Source organism: Dermochelys coriacea, chromosome 2 (genome assembly GCF_009764565.3).
Source record: "Dermochelys coriacea isolate rDerCor1 chromosome 2, rDerCor1.pri.v4, whole genome shotgun sequence".
In the NCBI taxonomy this organism is placed as follows: domain Eukaryota; kingdom Metazoa; phylum Chordata; order Testudines; family Dermochelyidae; genus Dermochelys; species Dermochelys coriacea.
Window position 1 is genome coordinate 40,236,495 of NC_050069.1, and position 24,441 is coordinate 40,260,935.

General features: G+C 41.6%; 1 protein-coding gene across 12 annotated transcripts in view; it reads right to left on the reverse strand.

The window, feature by feature from the left end:
* VPS13B (vacuolar protein sorting 13 homolog B) overlaps window positions 1-24,441 on the reverse strand; it is a 921,736-nt gene that overhangs the window by 338,882 nt on the left and 558,413 nt on the right. For all 12 annotated transcript variants that reach the window (XM_038388370.2, XM_038388367.2, XM_038388371.2 and 9 more), the window contains exon 26: window positions 3,604-3,775. In XM_038388370.2, the coding sequence (XP_038244298.1) occupies window positions 3,604-3,775 (172 nt within the window). The remainder of the gene's footprint in view (window positions 1-3,603; window positions 3,776-24,441) is intronic.

The following is a 24,441-nucleotide window of genomic DNA, read 5'->3' on the forward strand; positions in this document are numbered from 1 at the left end:
GGCTCTGATTCCTATTAAAACATAAAAGCAGTATGTTACTGCACAATTATGGTTATTAAATGAAACTAGAAAAATGTGCTATTTTGAACTACTGTATTGAAACAACAGTACATCTTCCCTTCAAAGTTTAGGGGGGAAAATGAATACAGGATTTTTGTTCTGTACATTTTGGCTTGAAAATCGATTAAAAAGAATCAGGACCATGTACTGCTCTTGATCCATGTGAACTGCTAATATTGACATCAATGGCAATTCTGTGGACACAGAGTAGTATACAGCTTTCTCTATAGCCTAAGCCCTGGTCTATCCTGGGGTGGGAGAGAGGGGGTGGAAATTGATCTAAGTTATGCAACTTCAGCTACGTGAATAACGTAGCTGAAGTCGACGTACTTAGATCGACTTACTGTGGTGAGTCGACTGCTGCCGCTCCCCCGTCAACTCCGCCTGCACCTCTCGTAGCGGTGGAGTACAAGAGTCGATTTATTGCACCTAGACTAGATGCAATAAATCGATCCCTGCTGGATCAATTGCTGCCCGCCGATCTGGCAGGTAGTGTAGACATACCCTTATATACCACTAAACAGGCTAGATCGGGGTGGGCAAACTTCTTGGCCCAAGGGCCACATGTAGGTATGGAAATTGTATGGTGGGCCATGAATGCTCATGAAATTGGGGGTTGGAGGGCGAGAGGGCTCTGGCCAGAGGTGGGGGCTCTGGGGTGGAGCTGGGGATGAGGGGTTGGGGGTGCAGGAGGGTGATCCAGGCTTGGACCAAGGGCGGGAGGAGTATCAGGGCTGGGGCAGGGGGATGGCACGGAAGAGGTTCGGGGGGCAGGCTCTGGGCAGCGCTTACCTCAAGCAGCTCCCAGAAACAGAGGCATGTCCCCCATCTGGCTCCTATGTGGAGATGGGACCAGGCGGCTCTGCGCACTGCCCTGTCCGCAGGCGCTGCCTCTTCAGTTCCCACTGGCTGCAGTTCCCTGCCCATGGGAGTTGCAGGGGCAACGATTGGGGCAAGGGCAGCATGCGGAGCCCTCTGGCTGCCCCTACATGGAGGAGCCAGAGGGGAGACATGCCCCTGCTTCTGGGAGTTGTGTGGAGTGGGGCAAGACCCCAACCCCACTCCCCGGCTGGAGCACCAGAGCAGGGCAAGCCCTAGACCCCGCTTCCCGGAGGGAGTTCGAGGGCCGGATTAAAACGTCTGGATGGCCAGATGTGCCCCCGGGCCGTAGTTTGCCCATCACTGGGCTAGAGATACTCAAATTAAACAATAGCAAAAAAGACACTTGATTTAGAGATGTAAGAGCGTGACTGAGAGCTAGGAATTCTTGAGAAATAATCCCAGCTCTGGCAGAAACAATATTTTTAGGGCTTGTACAAATCAGCTAACCTCTTTGCTCGAGTATCCTCGTTTATAAAAAGTGTACATAATAATACTTACCTAACAACCATCATGGTGATGGGGTAATTTAGATAATATCAGTTGAAAATGCTTTCCATTTTCCAAGTGCATTACAAGTGCCAAGTTTTTTTTATCATCATCATCGTCTACTGAATTTTCAGATTTGTTTCCTGTTAAGTTTCTGCTGTCAAATGTTCTGCTACATTTCTTTGTAAAAATTAACTTTAATCAGATAGATTAGTTTCTTCATTTTCCAAAACAGGGCACCACTACATTTTGTTAACAAGGAAGTCAAGTGTGCATCTTAAGAAAAAATATGTACTTAAGTTCATACAGTAATAAGTGATTTACAAAATCTGCATGATGAGTTATTTATAAATCTTATTAGTGTAAAAGTTATATTTTCCAAATAAAAAAGTTAGTAAGGAAAGTGAATTGTGTACCACCTACCATTAAATCATATTTCTATTTTCAACATAAAGTAACCTGAAACAAATTAAATTCTTTCTTATTTTTAAAATATTATAGATATTGTGTTAAATTTATGTCTGTGATGCATGCCTAGAAACGGTTAAACATCCTGCAAAATAAATAACCCTCAAAAGACACGTGGGGAGATGATGTTTGTGGTTTTGTATATTTACATATGAGTGAATAGGGTGGACAATGTAATCAGTCCCTGTCTATGCTGTATTCTTATAGTTCAGAGATCAAAAGAACAATCTAGCATTTAAATGAATTGTAAACACGGGATATCTCGGTATTCATCTCTCTTTGAAATGTACTGTGAATGGTGGAGGAACACGCAAATTGCCTTATGTTAATTCTATAGCTAAGTACCAGTGATGGACCTTCTTCAAAGTCATCTTAATTACCTTTTATTCCCTGAGGAAATCCCAACTTGTCAAAGAGGACCTGAAATTGTATAAAAGATCTTTTGGGTCCTGATTCTGTCATCTCAGTTCTGCTTAGGCTTCATTGGGGAAGTTTGAGTCGCAAGGTTGAGGTTCCAGTTCTGCTGATACATCCTGAATATATTTGGACATTGGATATAACCGAAGAACTATTTCTGAAAGAACTCTTTGCAGCTATGAAGCTCACCATCTCTGCTATGAATCTGCACCTAAATGAATTGAAGTCATGTCTGTATGTATACTTATCTTTTAACTATATTCTCTCTCTGTTGTTTTTTAATAAATTTAGTTCAATTAATAAGAATTGGCTGTAGATTGTATTTGGGTAAGATCTGAAACATTCATGAACCTGGGAGATAATGTGTCTGATCCTTTGGGATTGGTAGAACCTTTTCTTTTATATGATAAAATAAGATTTACAGAAATGATCATCATATTTAATGTGGGTTCCCGGATGGAGGCCTGAGGCTGGATCACTTTAAGGGAAGTGTGTGGTTCGGACTTCTGAGTAACCAGTAAGGTAATAAAGAAGCTGTTTTATGCTGTCTTGGTAAATCTAAGTGGAATAGCCACCAGTTTTATGGGGATTTGTCTTCCCCATTCTTTGCAGTTCACCCTCATTGACTGATCTTAGCTGGCCCGCATTGGGACCCCAGTCACAATGTCATTTAAAAATCCACACAATTTTTAAATGTTGATAGAAAAATGCAAAATTGTATGTAGTGGCATACAGTTGGGCACATACCATCACAAGAAAAACTTACTAAAATGTGCACACTGCTGATGCACAAACTTTTGTCCTTGATCAAAAATGACTAACAAACTTTTAATTCAGATTTAGTATAGCCCTATTTCTTTTGAGGATGAGCCATGCGCCAGATTAAATTTTAACAGCCACCTGTTTCTGAAGTCTCTGACTGGGAAAAACAAGAGAATAACTTCATATGAGAAAAATATACTGTTTTTCATACTTGCAAAACTCCAAAGAAGTGAACAAATTGTCTTCAAACTTAAAAATCACTTTGTGGGCTAAGACTAAGCTGCAAAATTGCCTTTGCAATGCTCCCAATCTCTGCCAATCCAGGTGCAAAGGATAATGTTAAAGTCTGATCCCATGCACGACAGCATATTGCAGTATGCTAAAACACTGGACAAACATGTGCATCTTTTTTATAACTATCAGAGTTTTAAATTCATGAATACTTGCTTTAAATAGCAATTGGTTTTATCTTAAAATAACTACACACTTAAAGTACTAAATTGAAATAGATAATTCTATGTACCATACCTGTGCCTTTACTTCCAGGATCTGGTGCAAACAGCTTTACAGTAATTTTTGGCAACATCCATTGCATCCACAAGCTAACACGTCCACTTGATATTCCAATGTTATTTGTTGTTTGTTCCAAGGTAACAGAGTCTGAGAATGGAGAATCATCACCACCTTGTACAGAATCAGCCTAGAAAAAGAGAAATACTAACTGAAAAGGCACAGTGATCAACCAGATTATGTAATAATTTAGAAATACTTCACATGACTGTCTTAAAATACTATAACAGGTCACATCCATATACTGTATATAATATGCTTATACACTGATCATTGGTAAACCACTTTCCAGTGTGGCACTAAATTAGTATTTCATCACTCTATTGAGTAGCACAGTTAATAAATAATAATACCTGTGCTCCTAGCGCTTACACAATAAGAATTATCTTCAGAGAAATATATGCTTACTTAATTAATCACTACTATTCAATTAGTTAGCAACACTATAAGAAACATGGTCAAATCTACACCACTTCATACAATATGATGGATTTTTTTCAAGACAAAATATCAGTTAATTTTTTTAAAAAATATTTACTTTTTAAAATGCAAAAGCATCATAGATTATGGAAGCATTGGTAACAACTCCATAATTAAGGGTGCATTGAGATTTGCTCTTAACAGAGAACTGATATTCCTGTCTCATCTCTTTGGACTGAAATTAGTCTCCAAATTTGGGTCAATAATTCTCCATAGGACAACTGAATTTTCTATGTATTTTCTGGACAAAGCCTTTGTTAAATTTGCAAGGGTAAAATTATACATAAGACACCCTCTCCTTTTGAATTTTTCTATTTTCATCACCCCTCTGAAGGTTCTTCTAGTTGAACTACTATGGACCGGCAAACTTCACACACACACACACACACACACACACACACACACACACACACACACACACACACACACACACACACACACACACACACACACACACACACACACACACATATATAATGTCTTGGGCATAAGACATTTTTGAACATTCAAAATTTGACACATAAAAGTTAGTCCCCCTATTCAGGAAAACCTAATGGAGTTTTGCCCAGATTATATGATGAAACTGTCAAATTCTATCATTTACTTTCATTTTACAACACTGCTAACCTGCCTCATTACCTCTTCTCTTCACAAAAACCCTGGTGGATCGGGGCTGGCCAACAGGGAGCTCTGGGGTGGATGTGGGAAAGATAGTGTATTTGTGCGTAACAGAGGGTGAAATCTGGTCTTTGTGAAGGGAAGAGAGGTTTGATTAGGTCTACGAGGGAGTAGAGGAAAAAGAGATGTGAGAGTGGAGCTGTGCTTTGCAGTGGGGGCTGAAGGAGTGGATCCCAATATGTATGCACAGGCAGATGGAGTTCCCCCCATTGCACTTCTGTCTGCTGCCATGAGGCAGCCAAGGCAGCATTGCATTTGGCATCTATGGTTCCTCACTCGGCCATAACAGATGTACTGGGAGACTCATGGAAGCAGAACCATGGGTAACTTGAATATATGAGTATTTTGGCACTGCTGCCATGGGGAAGACCACATAGCTGATCTGAGTGGCAGACGCAGTGACATTTGTAGACAATGTCAGCAAATGTGTCCAACTAATATGACCAATCTATAGATTAAGATCGTTGCACTCTGGACTTTTATCCTTTAACTTTTAGAAAAGCCAAAAATACTTAACTCAAAGTCATGCTAAAGAGAAAACAATTAATGTGGAGAACCTTGTTTTGGGGACTGTTGATATCTTCTGAGACTGTGTTCAAGGATGATTTGTTTACAACAGTGGTTCTCAAACTTTTGTACTGGTGACCGCTTTCACTTAGCAAACCTCAGAGTGTAACCCCCCCCCTTATAAACTAAAAACACTTTTAAATATATTTAACACCATTATAAATTATGGAGGCAAAGCAGTGTTTGGCGTGGAGGCTGACAGGTCATGACCCCCAATGTAATAACCTCATGACCCCCTGAGGGGTCCCGACCCCGAATTTGAGAACCCCTGGTTTACAAGATAAGATTGTTTGGGTTAAAACACTATTGGAAATAAATGCCATAACAAACTGGATAGCTTTCCATGGACTATACAGTTATAAAAATTGAAAGGATTTCCTCAGCTTGTGGTTGATTTTATTTCACTGGAGTTTCAATGCCTATTCTCTCCTTTGCTTATCTTAATTTTTTTTTAAACTGTGGGTTTAATGGGTACAAAACTTATTGGGTGTCAGGCCATGTGTTTTTAAAGGTTTTAACAACATCCCTTAAAGTCTTTTAGGTTTAACAACATCCCTTAACGTCTTTGCCTGCTTTTGGCTGATGCTTTCTTAGCTGGTTCCTGCCAACAGGAAAGAAGAGGAAATTTCAACCAACAAACTGGACCTCACCTCTGATCACCTTCCAGCCTTATGAAGATGAAGCGAAGCATGGGACTTTGTCTGCCTAAGGAAATATTCAGCTTCAACTAACATCACAAAAATCCATCCATATCTGACAGTACAGGAGCCTATTCCCCCCCCTTTTCCTTCCTCTTCTCTGGTTGCCGCCCTATTAATATTTCCATCGCTCATGAAGAAAACTTGTTACCTGCAATATTCTTGCACATTTAAGTGATTTCATTTGTCTTTTTGTAATATGTATATATAATGTCTAGCACAATATGGGATCCTTGACTGTGGCTTCTAGAATCTACAACAGTACAAACAGATAATACTAACAACCATGTGTGATTATTAAGGAGTTAAAGCCTTAAAGCACTGGACAGACCACTAACAGTTTTATTACTGTGGAAGGGTGCACACATTATCTAATTAACTCATAACCAGCACTACTTTGATGGTTATGGAGGACAGAAGTGTTAAGTAAGAGTTTTCTCCTTTTTCCTCCGCTTCCCCCTCTCCATAGCATGGGTTATCTCCCTAATATGCAACAAAGGCAGTAAGAATATACTTGTTTTGTTTTCTATTTGCTCCTCAAAATGCTGGCTGAGAGCATAATGAGTTTCTTGATTGGTCTGTCCTTATGATAAAAGTGCTCACCTATGGGAAGTATTTATCTTCTGTTGCATCAGCAAACTTTGTTCCTTCCCTAAAACTGTAAAGGCTTGACAGACAAGGGCACAAAGATGCGTGCTCTCTGAGAAAGAGCAAAACAAATAAAAGCCACATTGAAAAACCTGTTTGGATGACGGTTGATCAGACAGAGGGGAGCTTCTGTTCTAGACTGACCCATACTATTTCCCCCTTCTATATGGAGCATAGGACATAGGCCAAGAACCTACTCTCTCCCTATGAGATTTTGGAGGAGTATCCTAATATTCACGTGCTCCACTAAAATCAATTCCTAGACTCAGACAGGAGCGTTGCTTCTCCAAACTGAAGTTCTCATGAGTCTCGGACTAATCCCTCTGTTTTCCTTACTTCTATACCCCTCTCCACACAAGGGACCTGCCCCCTCTTGATTCACCAGTTTGGAAACTTGACTAAGAGGAAAAGCTTTTTGAAAACTTGCTTGAAAAATCCATTGCCATTAATTTTAATACGTGAAAGTGCAGAGACTTCCATTCCAAAATGCAGTGTAAAATCTCAGCTAGATGCAGATGTAACCAGACAGCACAGAAAATAGTGGGACAAATCTTTCTCTTCCCAGTTGGTGTGTGTGTGTGTGCGTGCGTGCGCATGTTTGCTGCTGTTGTTTTTTAACAAGCATCAAGTTCTCACTGTGAACAAGAGATAGCTGTCAGTTTTGCCAGTGAATCTGAGACCAAAACAGACACAGTGTTTCCAATTCTTGCAATATTTGATGCTTTTCCTAAGGCCTCAGCTTCTGAAGTCAACTGATCATATAAGATACTCAAAGCTGTCATTAAAATAAAGTTAGTTTCCAACTTTTATGGTGTCACAGGCTGTCCCTTCACCTACCCTGTGAGTACTGCTGCCTAGCCTGTTCTTGTGGTCTCTTAGCCACAAACACATGCAGGCTGTTTCCCTTTCACCACATGTGCTTTTTAATCTTCAAAGCATAACAGATGGAACCACAGGTATATAGCAGGACGAATACTTTCACACAGCTTTCTCTCCTACCCACAGTTCACTCTCTGAGCCCTTCTCTTTACTTCTCAATTCTTCACCAATATATCCTCCCAACCACAGAGTCAATTCCCTCATTAATTCAGCAGTTGCCACACAAGTCTCTGTTATTCCCAACAGAAACTGGTTAATGGACTTCCATTAAGTCTGCAGTCTTCCCACTGCTGCAGCAACCTCAGTCACCAGGGTGCTACAAATAGCACACTGTCTCATATGATTGTGGAGAAAGGTTTGAAAATGTGACGTACATGTATTTGAAAGGCAGAAAAAACAAAAGGGAAATGAAAAGAACCACAATTTTTTTGACACGTTTCAGAGTAGCAGCCATTTTAGTCTGTATTCGCAAAAAGAAAAGGACTACTTGTGGCACCTTGCAGACTAACAAATTTATTTGAGCATAAGCTTTCGTGAGCTACAGCTCACTTTGTCGGATGCATTCAGTGGAAAATACAGTGGGGAGATTTATATACACAGAGAACATGAAACAATGGGTGTTACCATACACACTGTAACGACACTGATCACTTAAGGTGAGCTATTACCAGCAGGAGAGCGGGGGAAGAGACCTTTTGTAGTGATAATCAAGGTGGGCCATTTCCAGCAGTTGACAAGATCGTCTGAGGAACAGAGGGGGATGGGGGGAATAAACATGGGGAAATAGTTTTATTTTGTGTAATGACACATCCACTCCCAGTCTTTATTCAAGCCTAAAGTTAATTGTATCCAGTTTGCAAATTAATTCCAATTCAGCAGTCTTTCGTTGGAGTCTCTTTTTGAAGTTTTTTTGTTGAAGGATTGCAACTTTTGGGTCTGTAATCGAGTGACCAAAGAGATCGAAGTGTTCTCCAACTAGTTTTTGAATGTTATAATTCTTGACGTCTGATTTGTGTCCATTTATTCTTTTACGTAGAGATTGTCCAGTTTGACTAATGTACATGGCAGAGGGGCATTGCTGGCACATGAATGCATATATCACATTGGTAGATGCGCAGGTGAACGAGCCTCTGATAGTGTGGCTGACGTGATTAGGCCCTATGATGCTGTCCCCTGAATATATATGTGGACACAGTTGGCAATGGGCTTTGTTGCAAGGATAGGTTCCTGGGTTAGTGGTTCTGTTGTGTGGTTGCTGGTGAGTATTTGCTTCAGGTTGGGGGGCTGTCTGTAAGTAAGGATTGGCCTGTCTCCTAAGATCTGTGAGAGTGATGGGTAGTCCTTCAGGATAGGCTGTAGATCCTTGATGATGCATTAGAGAGGTTTTAGTTGGGGGCTGAAGGTGATGGCTAGTGGCGTTCTGTTATTTTCTTTGTTGGGCCTGTCCTGTAGTAGGTGACTTCTGGGTACTCTTCTGCTCTGTCAATCTGTTTCTTCACTTCAGCAGGTGAGTATTGTAGTTGTAAGAATGCTTGATAGAGATCTTGTAGGTGTTTGTCTCTGTCTGAGGGGTTGGAGCAAATGCCAGGATGGTGTTTTCAGGAAGATCACCGATGGATTGTAGTTTCCTTAGGAAGTAAGTGGTGTCTCGAAGATAGCTGGGAGTGCTGGTAGCATAGGGCCTGAGGAGGGAGTCTACATAGCCAGACAATCCTGCTGTCAGGGTGCCAATGCCTGAGACGATGGGGCGTCCAGGATTTCCAAGTTTATGGATCTTGGGTAGCAGATAGAATACCCCAGGTCGGAGCTCCAGGGGTGTGTCTGTGCAGATTTGTTCTTGTGCTTTTTCAGGGAGTTTCTTGAGCAAATGCTGTAGTTTCTTTTGGTAACCCGCAGTGGGATCAGAGGGTAATGGCTTGTAGAAAGTGGTGTTGGAGAGCTGCCTTGTTCATATTCCGACCTATTCATGATGATGACAGCACGTCCTTTGTCAGCCTTTTTGATTATGATGTCAGAGTTGTTTCTGAGGCTGTGGATAGCATTGTGTTCTGCACGGCTGAGGTTATGGGGCAAGTGATGCTGCTTTTCCACAATTTCAGCCCGAGCACGTCGGCGGAAGCACTCCATGTAGAAGTCCAATCTGTTGTTTCGACCTTCAGGAGGAGTCCACCCAGAATCCGCGGCACTGCTATGGGTACCGCATGGCTCCACAGTATGCCAATATTTTTATGGCTGACTTAGAACAACACTTCCTCAGGTCTCGTCCCCTAATGCTCCTAACTCTACTTGCGCTACATTGATGACATCTTCATCCCACCATCAACCTCTGCCTGGACCAGTCCACTTCCTGGACACTACAGATCCACTTCCTGGACACTACGGTGCAAATAAGCGATGGTCACATAAACACCACCCTATACCGGAAAGGTATACTGACCACTATTGCTATCTACATGCCCTCAGCTTTCATCCAGACCACACCACACGATCCATTGTCTACAGCCAAGCTCTGCGATACAACCGCATTTGCTCCAACCCCTTAGACAGAGAAACACCTACAAGATCTCTATCAAGCATTATCCGTAATCAGGTGCTGCAGAATGGGGTGAGACGATCTCTGAAGGAATCAGTGTGGCTTCCAGCATGAAATGAGGAGCGTGTTCTACGGGCACCTCAACCAATCCATCAAAACTGTCTCTTCGAGGAGGAGGAGAGCTGAGAGGAAATTTGCTAAGATACTGGCATCTTTTGTCTGGAAAACCTGGACTTCTTCCTCTAAAGTTCATTCAATCTCTGTGTATATTGAGATGAGTACTGTGAGCGAAGTTTGAATGGTGGCTGAGGGCTGTACTTTCTTTTGTATCCAGGTGCATAGATTCCAAGGGATTGAAGAGTGGCCTTTGAATCTTCTAAAGTGCGGAGGGAGGGATTAGTCTTTTCAGTAAATAATTTAGTCCCCTCAAAGGGGAAGTCCTCCAACATCATTTGCACCTCCTTGGAGAAGCCAGAGAGATGAAGCCACAGGCCCATCTCATTACAGTGGCAGTTGAAATAGAATGTGCCACCGTGTCAGTTGCATCAAGTGAAAACTGGAAAGATGTTTTTGTTACCAGATGGCCCACATTAACCAAGGCTTTAAATCGGTCCTTGTGAGAATCGGAGGGCTGTTCAATAAAAGAACTAAGCTTCACATAGGCCACTAGGCTTAATAGTTCACCACTCTGAATTGAAAAATGGACAAGGAGTAGACTTTCCTGTGAAAGAGGTCTAGGCGCTTGTAGTTCTGGTCATAAGGGGTGGACTTAAAGTGGTGTTGGTGCCTTTAGAGTTAACTGTGTATACAGTGATTGAATTGGGAGGCATGTGTGAGAACAGGAATTCCGCGTCCTTTTCTGGCACATAGTATTTCTTGTCTGCCTTCTTACAAGTTGGTCGGACACACCTTGGTGGGGTCCAGTAGAACCTCATTAATAGGGAGGGCCTCTCTGGAGGAGATGGAGGAATGTAGAATGACCACCACCTACTGGCGTGACTCAGACACCTCTCGTAAATGCATTTGGAATTCGTCTGCCACCCTCTGTACCAAGTCCTGGAACAGTTTAAAGTCATCCACCATAGATGGCAGAGAGGTCATCACTGTCTCATCTGGTGATGATGATGAGAAGTGGACTGGAGGAGTGACTACCTCTTCTACTTCCCTTGCTGCTCAGGGAGTTCCGAGGCCCTTGAGGCAACAGCTGAAGGAGGGCACTTCCTCAGCTGTTGGTAGGCCATACTAGCAGTGATGGAGGCCTGTTGCCTTTGGGCCTGCCAGGGTCCCAGTATGGCCATTGTGATGGGAAGCGACCTGGTGGTTGGTACTATGGTTGCCCAAACCAGGGAGGCTGTGGGTCAGAGGGGTGGTATACCCGCTGTCCATAGTGAAACTGGGCTCTGTACGGCAAGTGAGAAGAGCGTTGGGAAGCTAGGTCCTTTTGCTCACTTTCTGATTCCGACGACAAAAAGAGTGGTGCATGGCAGGAGGTCATGGGCGCTGGGTGAACTCAGTACCAGGGCCCCAGCACCGTGGAAAGGAGAGTCCAGTGTGTCGGACACCGAAAGATCCATTGCACACTGGAAACCTGTCAGTGCAGAGGGTGTCAGTGCCAGTGGAGGCTGTTGGTGCCAAGAGATCTATACTGACAGTATCGGAGACAGAGACCTGATAGCAGGGTGTATCAGTACTGACGTATCGTCATCGGTACTGATGTTGATGACAGTACCAAGGGAGCCTTCGCCAGGGTGGATCTTACACCCCTGAGGTACCGATGCTTCTTTGCCTGCGCCCATTGGGTCTTTAGGCATTCCGACTTGCACTGTCAGTTTGGTATTGCACATGCCTTTGGTACCAGATTTAGATGGGTTCAGTGTCATTGGTACTGATGATACAGATCGAGCTGGGGATTGTTTTCGGCTCAATTGGAGCTTGCTATGAGGACTCATGGACCTTTTCTTAGAGGCCTTACATGAGTGGCTCATAGGTGTCTCTCTTAGCTCACTCCCTAAGAAGTGAAGGTCGCAAAGTGAGGGCTCCAAATCCCACCTAATGCTTTTCTTTGAGAATTGTAGTAAAACAGATAGACTCCAAACATCACCAAAGGGCACTTTACATCAAATAAAAATGTTGTTCTGTTTCGACTAAAACTAGAAAGTGTTGCAAATTTCCTTGACTTTTCTTGAACAATTGCTTTTGTTTTGCTACAGAAAAACACCCCTAAAACTATTACCATCTCGGCACAGAGTGAAACTGGTATAGGAATAACACAGATATGGCATGACTCTGTTCCATTTGTGGGGAAAGCATCCAGTGAGTGTTTTGACATAGAGTGTAAACCCATCTCTGGGGATTCTATCTTTCCTTTTGTAAATTAGAGAAATCTCAGAAATGTAATCTGCAGTGTTACAAAATCAAAATGTGGACATGTGCAGCAAATGATTTAAAGGTTAGTCATTACTGATTTTGTTTTACTTGCAGATTCTAAGTCTAATCAAAACAACTTCTTATTTTACCTTGCCATCTGGAGGAACATTGGGGTTCCAGGACTCCAAAGTAAGTTTGAAACAAAAGCCTGATTGCAGCAATTCATCAGAGGTGGGGGTTTTTTTATGTAACCCAACTACTTACTAGAATAAATCAGTCATTCTTATTCAATTGGATGTGATCACATTGGCAATGACTGTAGACTTCCATGGAGATTTTCTATAGCTAAATCAATTGTAAATAGCATAAATACCGCAAACATAGGAATTACTACAAGAGTTTTCTTATGCTGCAAATCAGATTACCCTGACACCACTTCTTCAGGCACAACTGACAAAGGCAAAGGTATTATTACTTTAGCTAGAGATAAACCAGACTCAGACCTAGTGAAGCCACAACTACAAGAACAAAGTCATTTCTAAGCTTTACAGGCATATAAACCACTCTAAAAATACTTTATTTCCAAATCAGAAAGACTGCAAAGATAATAAAGAAATTATAAATCATAAGGCAAAACAATAGTTCAATCTTTTTAAAGGACTGCTGGTTTACATCAATATGATGGACAAATACCAGGATGGGTAGCTCTCTTGAACTTCTTTCTCCCTTTGATTTTCTTCCCATGGAACATTACCTACCCATTCTCTGAGGTCACTAATACCTGCCTTTTTGAAGTATTTTTTTCCTTTTTCTGCTGCTCTCACATCTTCTTTTCCTTAAAACCATGAAAGCTATCATTTCATGATCACTTTCACCCAAATTGCCTTCAGTCTTGAGAATTGCAACCAATTCCTCCATGAGTCAGAATCAAGTCTAAAATGGCTTGATGGCTTGTGTAGAAGTCATCCAGAAATCACAGTTACCTATCAGTCGTGGAAGCAAATAGCATATTGGCCTATGCATTTTAACTTTGGAAATCACTATGTGAAAGGGTGTCACTTCCTGTACATTATAATCCACCAAAGCAAATTTCAGAGGTTCTCTAAAGTCCAGAGAAGTTTATTTTTCAGTGGTCAGACTTACAATTTTACTTTTTAGGCCCATTCTACAGACCAAGAGAGGGATTAAGGAAATGGCTATAGTTACCCATCTGTTTTCTAAATAGGTAAAATGTATTCCCACTGGAAATGACATAGCTCACACCAAAGCTTTTGTATTGATCAATGAGGTTTTCAAACAGAGACCTAAACCTTAGAGTACAGAGCCAGAAAAACCAGCAGATGTGTGTAAAAAACTGGGAATTAAATGTAAATTAATTACATTTAATTAATGTAAAGTTGTACATTGCATATAATCCATAGTAATCTGGACATTGAGATGGAGCAAACAAGCAGATCGTGCAAAAATTTTCCGCAGCCATCCCTTAGGTCTTTGGGTTGTTCAATCCACACCAAACAGGTTTTATAACTTTTGAATTTATCAAACAGAGAAGAATACAATTATCTTATCACATTCATATCAGACAAGCGCTGAAATCTGAATCTCTGCTTTAAGCATTAAGCAGTACATTTCTCAGTTAAAGCAACATTTGGTGGCAGGTTTCTCCTTGTCCCAGTAAAACATACAAAGGTCAGGAAAGGGAGACAAAGCTAATTATACCAGGAAATCCTAACCTAAGGAATACCAGACAGATGACAAAGGTATTTTACTTTATCTACATCCACAAATAGAAAGGCCCATGAAAAATTCATTGCTGTTGGAAGGGTTCTTATGAAATCATAGGAAAAATATAATCTGTGGTGCCACATAAGGCAATGTAGAGTACTTATTTATTATCATTCCACTGTACCTGAGGAAACTGGCTTCCTTCTTCAATCTAACTTGTAAAAATGGATGACAGTTTAAGACTTAAGTCAGTTCTAAATGTAGGCACCTGAAAAGATTCTATCAAGGTCAAAATGATAACCCCTCCAATGGTGGTTTATCAGGAAGAATCTCCTGATAAGTACCTACTGCCTAATTGAAATAAGTGGAGAAAAGTCAGAGATCTGTACTGGGCATATCCAGAAAAACCATCTGTAACAAATAATATCCAGAATGTGTGGAATGAAAAGTTGTGTTTCTAAAAATTGCCAAGTTCAGCTATCAAAACCTCTTAAACCGTTATTGATGACTGGAGAGCACACCAAATAAAATAATCAGTTTTCATGAAAGAGCAAAAGTGTACAGTGAACATACACTCTCGTTTCATGTGTGTTTCACTCAGGTACCCAAGAATAATGTTGTTATAATTGTAAAGCTTTCCTTATACTATCTGGACCCACACTGGCGAGATGCAGATATAGGAATGGTTGATTCATATATTGAAGACACACAAATTGCTGATGAAATTGCATTCATGCCATCCAAACTGCACTGCAATGCTTGGGGACACCTTTCAAAGGGGGACAGACACATCCCATCTGCTGACCTCACAGGATGTTCCAGGAGGTGTGCTGCATGCATAGAACCTGTGTCTGAGACAATACAGAAAGATTGCTGAGGCTCATCCATCCCTCTAACTAATACTCCATGCTGCTCATCCTCATGGACACTAATGATATTGCTAGGTATGACCATAAGCAGATCAGCAGTGACTTCAGGGGCTGGGAGCAAGAGTGAAGGAGTTAGAGGTGCAGATTGTGTTCTTGTCCTGCCTTCTCATTGACGGTTGGGGCCCAGTCAGCGACAAGTTCTTCCTGAAGATGAACGCATGGCTGTGCAGATGGTGTCAATGGAAGGACTTTGACGTCCTCAACAATAGGATGTTGTTATGGAAAGGTCTTATGAGAAGAAATGGGATCCACCTGAACAAGGAGGGGAAAGCCATCTTCACACATTAATTAGCCAACCTATTGAGGAGGGCTTTAAATTAGGTTCAAAGGGAGCAGGTGACAAAAGCCCACAGATAAGCATAAAAAATGACAATCTTAACAGAGGATTAGATGTTGATGGGGACATGGAAAATTATAATTAGGTCAGAGGAGCAGCAAGAAGGAAATGAATGGGGGAATCTGCGCAATCTTAGAAGTCTGTACACAAATGCAAAGAGTGTGGGGAAGAACTGGACATATTAGTACATAAACTAAATTATGACTTAATGGCATCACAGAGATTTGGTGGCATAAGTTTAATGACTGGAATACTGGTATAGAGGGGTATAGCCTGTTCAGGAAGGACACTTAGGTTAAAAAGGGAGAAGATTTTGCATTATACATTGAGAGTATACACACTTGTTGAAAGGTCCAGAAGGATATGAGAGGCTGATCAGTTGAAAGTCTCTGGGTAAAGATAAAAGGGGAAACAAATAGAAATGATGTTATGGTAGGGGTCTACTAAAATCAGAAAAAGGAGGTGGTTGGGGCATTTTTAGAACAAATGACAAATATCCAAAACACATGATCTGATAGTAATGGGGGATTTTAACTACCCAGACATTTTCAGCAAAAGTAATACAGCAAAGCACAACGTTTTCAATACGTTCTTAGAATATTGGGGTCAACTTTTTGTTTCAGAAACTGGAGAAAGTGAGTGGGGGACAGCTATTTTAGACTTGATTGTGGCCAACAGGCAGCAAATGTGAATCATAGATTATCAGGGCTGGAAGGGAACTCAGGAGGTCATCTAGTCCAACCCCCTGCTCAAAGCAGGACCAATCCCCAATTTTTGCCCCAGATCCCTAAATGGCCCCCTCAAGGACTGAACTCACAACCCTGGGTTTAGCAGGCCAAGGCTCAAACCACTGAGTTATCCCTCCCCCCAAAGCTTGCTTCCCTGACCGGGAAAGGTATCAGGCAATTTGGGTGAAATCGATAATGAAATGATAGATTCAATGATTCTAAGAAAAGGAAGGAGTAAGTTTAGTGGAATAAGGACAATGGACTTCAAAAAAGCAGACTTTAATTGACGCAGAGAATGGGTAGATAAGGTCTCATGGGAAGAAAAACTAAGGGAGAAAGGAGATCAGGACAGTTGGCAGTTTCACAGTATTAAAGGCACAACTGCAAACTACCTCTCTGTGAAGGAAAAATAGGAAGAATAGTTGAACTCTTTAATGACCTGAAAATCAAAAAGAAAGTTACAAAAAGGGGAAATATGGACAAATTGCTAAGTCTGAGTACAAAAAAAGAGCACAAGCATATAGGGATAAAATCAAAGGGCTAAGGCACAAAATGAGTTACACTTAGCAAGGGGCATAACAAGCAACAAGAAGAGATTTTAGAAAATACATTAGGAGCCCAAGAAAGATGAAGAAAAGTCACAGACAAAATCAAGAAGGCTGAAGTGTTTAATGCCTATTTTGCTTCAGTCTTTACTATGTAGGTAAATTGTGACCAAATACTTCACAAAATTATTATCATCAAAGAGAGGGAAGGAACACAGGCCAAAATAGGTAAAGAACAGGTTAAAATATTTAGATAAGTTAGATGTTTTCAAGCCAGCAGGGCCTGATGAAATTCGTCCTAAGGTTCTTAAAAAACTAGCTGAAGCAATCTCAGAACTAAAGGAGTACTTGTGGCACCTTAGAGACTAACAAATTTATTTGAGCATAAGCTTTCATGAGCTACAGCTCACTTCATTGGATGCATTCGGTGGAAAATCAATATTTTCAATTCAATATTTCTATTCAATATTTTCCATCGAATGCATCCGATGAAGTGAGCTGTAGCTCACAAAAGCTTATGCTCAAATAAATTTGTTAGTCTCTAAGGTGTCACAAGTACTCCTTTTCTTTTTGCCAATACAGACTAACACGGCTGCTACTCTGAAATCTCAGAACTGTTAGCAATTATCTTTGAAAACTCATAGAAAGAGGACGTGCTCTCAGAGGACGTGAGATAGTGCATATCTTTAAAATGAGGAATAAAGAGGGTTTGGGGAACTACAGACCAGTCAGTCTAACTTTGATATCTGGAAAGATACTGGGACAAATTATTAACCAATCAATTTGTAAGCACCTCAAGGATAATAGGGTCATAAGGAATAGCCAGCATGGATTTGTCGAAAACAAATCATGCCAAACCAGCCTAATTTCCTTCTTTGACTGGGTTACTAGCCTATTTGATAGGGGGAAGCAGTAGGCATGATACATCTTGATTTTAATAAGGCTTTTGATATAGTCCCACATGATATTCTCATAAGTAAACTAGGGAAATATAGTTGAAATTACTATCAGGTGGGTCCACAACTGATTGAAAGACCATAGTTATTTGACCATAGTCAAAGAATAGTTATTAATGGTTTGCTGTCAAACTGGTAGGGCATTTCTAACAGGGCTACATGGGTCAGTTTTGGGTCTGGTACTATTCAATATTTTCATTAATGACTTGGATAATGGAGTGAAGAGTATACTTATAAAATTTGCAGAAGACACCAAGCTAGGAGAAGTTGCTAGCATTTTGGAGGACAGGATCAGAATTCAAAATGACCTTGACAAACTGGAGCATTGGTTTGAATTCAACAAGATGAAATTCAGTAAAAACAAGGGCTGTACTTAGGAAGGAAAAATCAAAGAAAAACTACCAAATGAGGAATAACTAGTTATGTGGTAGCACTGCTGAAAAGGATACAGGGGTTATAGAGGATCACAAATTGAATATGAGCCAACAATATGATGTAGTTGCGAAAAAGCTAATGTCATTCTGGGGTGTTTTAACAGGAGTGTCATATGTAAGACAAGGGTGGTAACTGTCCCACTCTAGTCATCTCTGGTGAGCCTCAGCTGCAGTACTGTGTCTAATTCTGAGTGCCACATTTCCAGAAAGGTTAAAGAAATCATAAAAGTGGAAGACTGGAAGGGACTTTGATAGGTCATCTAGTCCAGTTCCCAGCATTGAGGCAGGATTAAGTATTATCTAGACCATTCCAAAGAGGTGTTTGTCTAACCCATGGACAAACTGGAAAGAACCCAGAGGACAGCCACAAAAATGACAGAAGGTTTAGAAAACCTGACCTACGTGGAAATACATTAAGGCCTGCATAAAGAGGATGGTGATCAGTTCTTCTCCATGTCCATGGAAGGGAGGATAAGAAGTAGTGGGTTTAATCTGCAGCAAGGGAGATTTAAGTTAGATATTAGGAAAATCTTTCTAATTATAAGGGTAGTTAAATCTGGAATAGGATTCCAAGGTAGGTTGTGGACTCCCCATCATTAGAGATTTTTAAGAACAGGTTGGTCATACACCTACTTGAGATGGTCTAGGTTTACTTGGTTTTGCCTCAGTGCGGGGGTGGACTTGATGACTTCTTGAGGTCCCTTCCAATCCTACGTTTCTATGATTCTATGACTATGGGAAAGAACAAGTATAACATACTAGGTACTCTTCCATGCACTGTACAGTTATAGAAAGAGAAAATAAATTGAAAATATTTTGGTCAACTTTGTTCATCTGGCATTTTGGTGTCTATCCTTTTCCTTGATTTTATCATCTTCCTTTCTACATTATGGTTCTAATAGGTGAAAAGCCGATGGAATCTCAACCCCTGGTGCTTTCTCAGATTTCATTCAAGTTCCCGATTCCCTTCTGGACATTGTCTTAACTGGTTCCTACCTGTCTGTACGTGGTTGGGGAAATTGGCTTGACAAATTAACAACTCTGGAAGTAAGCAGAAAACATTCTAGTTGAAATAGTCTTAGTATTGCCATCATTCAAGCAAAAGCTTACAAAAGAAAAAGATGATTTTTGAACTTAGAATTATCCTGCACACTTAATAAAATGAATGGTTTACATCAAGTGTGATTAAACCACTTGATATAAACCACTCATTTTATTAAGTGTGCAGGATAATTCCAAGTTCAAAAATCACCTTTCTTTTGTAAGCTATTTCTTGACTGCTGGCAATGCTAAGACGGTTGCAACTAGAATGACATTTAATCAACTCATAAGCCATGACAGGGGACAGCTTAGAGCAAGCAATGTGTGTGTGTGTGTGTGTCCAGGGAATGGGAGAACCTGAAATGTCTATTGTGGGGGAAATGGGGCAAGCAGGGCTGGAGGAATGTCTGTATTGGGGAGTGGGAGGGAAGATAAGTAGTGGGACATAGGTAAGAGTGCATGGGTGGGTAGGATGGTGGTTGGACAGAACCAGGAAAGTGTATGTGGGAAAGATTAAGCCAGGAGAAAGACAACATGTGTATGCACTTTGGAGGGAGGGGCAGAATGAGGTAACTAATAGTGTGTATCTTTGGAAGGGAAGGCGGAGAAAGATGGAACGTGTGTGCACGTATGTGTGTGAAAGGGGAGTTAGGGATAACGACCTGGGAATATGAGAAGGTGCCCTCCATACTAGTGCCCATTTATGTCTCCCAAAAGGGGAAGAGGGCCAGAGATTTTGTGAGATATTGGGGAGGAGGAAGACAACTGGAGATGAATTGGTAGGATGTCATCCAGGTCCCTCCAATTACTCTTCCTAGATACCTCCATGACCTTTCCCTACCTGTAATTGTAAACCCCCTCCAATTTATGACACTCTTCCTTTTCCCCACACCTCTCTGTGGCATTTTAACTGTCCCCTGCTACAATCCCAGTCTGAAAAATCTGATGAGGATAACAGCAGGTAAAGAACCACATGGGGGGAGGTGAGATAGACCAACTGCTACCCTGTTAACTTCAACCACACTCCAGCAGCCTTCTACACTCCCATTCCCTATCTCCCATTCCTCCCTTCAATGTCTCCTTCTCCTTTGTCTTTTCATTTAGCTAATTCCATAACTAAATCACATCTCAAAAATTAAAAACAAATTTCTCATGCCTCATATCATTAAATTAACCTGACTGAAACCATCATCATGTTATTTGTGCTGCTTGTATATTATATCATATTCCCACACCCCCACCTTTATGTGCCTTGTCCATTTAGATTGTAAGCTCTTTGTGGCAGGGACTGTTTCTTTCTATGTTTTTTTGTATAGTAACTAGTACAATGGGGCCCCAATCTTGGTTGGGGCCTTTAGACACTACCAGAACACAAATCATATACTATAATAATAGTAATAATAACAATAATAATCAGATCTCTCACAGTGAGATGTTCCACCTGGCAAACCACGCAAAGTGTGCTGGAGAGAGGGAGGCTACCTCAGAGTGGAACTAAGGGTATTCCAGGATGCAAGTGTATGGGAGTTGGGGGTGTTATAGGAGAACAGATATTTGGTTGTGGGTTACTGAAGCTCTGTGGGCAGAACAATGGGGAAAAGCCAATGACTCTGTACAAACATAGGACACTTGAAGGAAACCCCCTATTGATCTGCTTACACATTACCTGAAAGGGCTGCAAAATCTAGGACCAGGTCCACACACGACTTGGGAGAAAGGATGTGAGAGCACATATTGAGGGACAAGGGGGTCCAGAGATGTATGCTGATGGGAACTGGGTGCATGGAGTCCAGTGTCTCTGTGCTGAGACAATAGCAGATCAAGGGATACCCACAATACAGCTGCTTTTGTGGACCAGGGAGCCAAAGCAGCAGCACCAGTGGGCCCTTCAAATACAGATACTTTGGTGTAGAGGCTATGAGTTTCCCTCCTTGGATGACCCACCGAATCTCAGGCCCCCACAACTAACTCCCCTTGGTATTACCTTGGTTCCATTCATGTCTCTATTCATCCCTGTTTTGGTTTCTCAAAAGCACCATTCAGCTGCATTGTGGAGAGCAGAGAGGGGAAGCAGGGAAATATGGGCTGGGGGTGAGCAGTTGGAGTGGGAAGGCAGAGGCAAGAGACGCACTATACTCTCACAAACTATAGGAGATTTGTCAGAGCAGAGACCGATTGGATGATGACATCCTGTCATGCTGGGTGGAACATAATCATGGCATCCAGAACCACTCCTCCAGCTGTCGCTTGTTCAGAGCAGGACTATTTGGCAGTCACTGTAGTTCCAGACCCAGACACTTGTACTGACGCACCAACGTTGGATGAAGTGATGTGCACCATCTGCAAACTGAAAAACGGACGCATAGCCAATGCTGATCACCTCCCACTAGAGCTGCTAAAATGTGCTACTGACCCTGTAGCAGAATCAATGCTGGACATCTTTTGTCTGGTGCAGAGAACTGGAACCCTGCCAACTGTCTAGAAGGATGGTATTGTGATCTCACTTTATAAGGGTAAGGGACCACGCAGTGAATGTAAGAGCTACAGGCTGATCACCCTGTTGTCTGTGTCAGGGAAGGTGTTTGCGCATGTTCTGCTAGCATGTTTGGAGCCCCTGCTACATCAGAAGCGTCACCTCCAACAGTCAGGCTTTACGAGGAACAGGTCCACATTAGACACCCTTTTGGCCTTCCGCTTGTTGTCAGAGATATACCATGAGTTCAAGAAGCCTCTGCACGTAGTGTATGTTGAACTTAAGGCTGCATTTGATACAGTTGACCAAATCGTGCTATGGAAGGCCTTAAAGGGTGTAGGTGATCCAATCACTTCTCTGAGCTTAATTAGCGAGCTGCGTAATTGAACCACTGCCTATGTACGTCTGGGGAATTGGATGTCAGCCCTTTTAAATCAGCATCTGGTGTCAGGCAGGGCTCTATCTTGGCCCCTGCACTCTTTCGTTGGGCAATGGGTTTCACAATGCAGCATTCTGTCAGGTCCATAGGCATTAAGATCAGTGATCTCTCACTCTCAGACCATGACTATGCTGATGACATTGTTCTTCTTATCCAGAGCCCCGACAGGTTTCAAAAGGCACTCCAACAAATGGGGGAGGAGTTGGCTAAGGTTGGTCTCCCTGTCTCGTGGTCAAAGACAAAGTGCAAAATCAAGGACCAGATCCACACACGACTCCAATCTCTTTGAATAATGAAACTGGTGAAGCAGTCTCCAGCTTTTGCTATTTGTGTTCTATGCTCGCCAGTTCCTCCAACTCTCACACAGAGGTTCTCCATCAGATTGGCATCACAGCATTTGGCATGGGTCAGTTATAATGAATATAGAATCAACATCATCTCAGTACGACAACCAAGTTAAGGATCTATTTGAGCTATACCCTCTCCTTACTGTTGTGAAACATGGACAATTTACCACTCAGGTTGGGCAAAGCTGGAGGCTTTCCACACAAAATGCCAACATTGTATATTGAGCATAAACTGGAACGACTTAATTTGTACTGCAAATGTTTACGGTCACTCCAGTCTACAGACTATTGGGGCCACTGTCCGCAGATGGCATCTTACACTTTTTGGACGTCACGAGAATGCCACAAGTCATTTGGATAGCATGTAACATCTGAGATAAAATTCCACCAACTGAGGAGTAAAGGCGGCCCAGAGGCAGACCCCTATTAAATGGGTTCATCAAGTCTATTCCGATGTTGGACGCTTGGGCTGTCAAGCCCTTGTGGCTGCACAGGAAGATACCAAATGGTGAATGATCGCTGTGCAGCTAAGTGTTGAAGAAGAAGAGATCCATTCCAATCCAAAAGTGATTGGTCAGCATGCAGATCTTTCCCCCTTTGCTTCTCCCTGCCAGGCCCCTATCACTTCCAGTTCCACTTCTCCCAATGCCCTTCAACAACAGCTCAAATTCCCATGTCTCCCCACAGCCCAATTCACCTTCATGCCCATCCTGAGTCCTACTCACCAACCATGCTTCTACCACTGATTTCCCACATATCTTTACATAGAACTCTGCTCCTCCCAGGACCCACATATTGTCCCTATGAGAACGTGAACTCTCTGACTTAGAAGCCTATATAAAATTGAATAGGAGAACCAGAGAAGAGGAATATCCTACCATGGTAGAAGACAGCACTTTCAGATCATAGCGCTGATATTCAATCTCACTTCGTAATCAGATGATGTTTCTTTGCTTTCTAAAAAGAATTTCTGCACACCAATACCATCTTCCCACTTCATTGCCAACAATGACAAGGACACTTGCATCTTTGTTATTCCTCTCTCATAACCCGACCAGATGGTTCTTTCATAGTATGGCCCTCATCTCCTAATAGATTTCCCACACTTCCATAATTGGCTTCTTAACAGGCTCACATGTAAGATGTTTTCACTGTGAAGTCTTCAGTCAGGTCTGGGATGGCTGTTTTATTCTAACCTCATATACGTGAGAGACTCCTGGCTCAGAAGCACTTTGGAACACAAAGGAAGCACTGGAGTATGTGAGATCTGAAGGTAGCAGCCAGCCAAGGACAGGCTGCTGTAGCTAAGACCCTGAGATGGATTTCACAAGATATCAAGAAGTAGAAGCCAATTGAGGGTCAAGGAAATGGAGAAAGAATACTTAAACCTAAAAATATGTTCAAACTCAGTTCAAATTGAGATTCAAGCCAATTTTAATGCTGTATGAATTGATTTTCTACTCTCTATTGTTTTCATTTTATATAGTGCATTTTTCCTTGTTTTTCAGTTGGAGAATTTTTGAAGTTCTTTTTCTAGTGCTGGCACACTCAGTTTACCAACCTAATTTATAAACTGTACTTTGTGGGGTGGGAGAGGAGCCTCTTCCCTCCCTCCCTCTCTCTCCCATACCCTCACTCTTCCATTGGATATGCTCAAGTGTTCCAAAAGTGTATTTTTTTCTAAAAATTTGGCAGATCTCTCCATTTCTGAATAGGCTTTTTTTTTTTTAAACAAAACAAAACAAAATAGTAAATTAAACACAAACAGGCACCTTTCACAAAAAATACACACTGCCGCCCTGGCAACGTTTGCATTTTATGAATTAGATTTTTTTTTTAATTTTATGTATTCTGATGTTTTGTGTTTTGCAGAGTTTGACCCTATGTTGGATAAATTTTTCCCCACTGAATTATGCTTTTGTTTAGTGGCTGAGGATACAGATAACTTCGTGCTGTACAAAATTTAGGCAACCATTTTCCCACTGTTTTAAA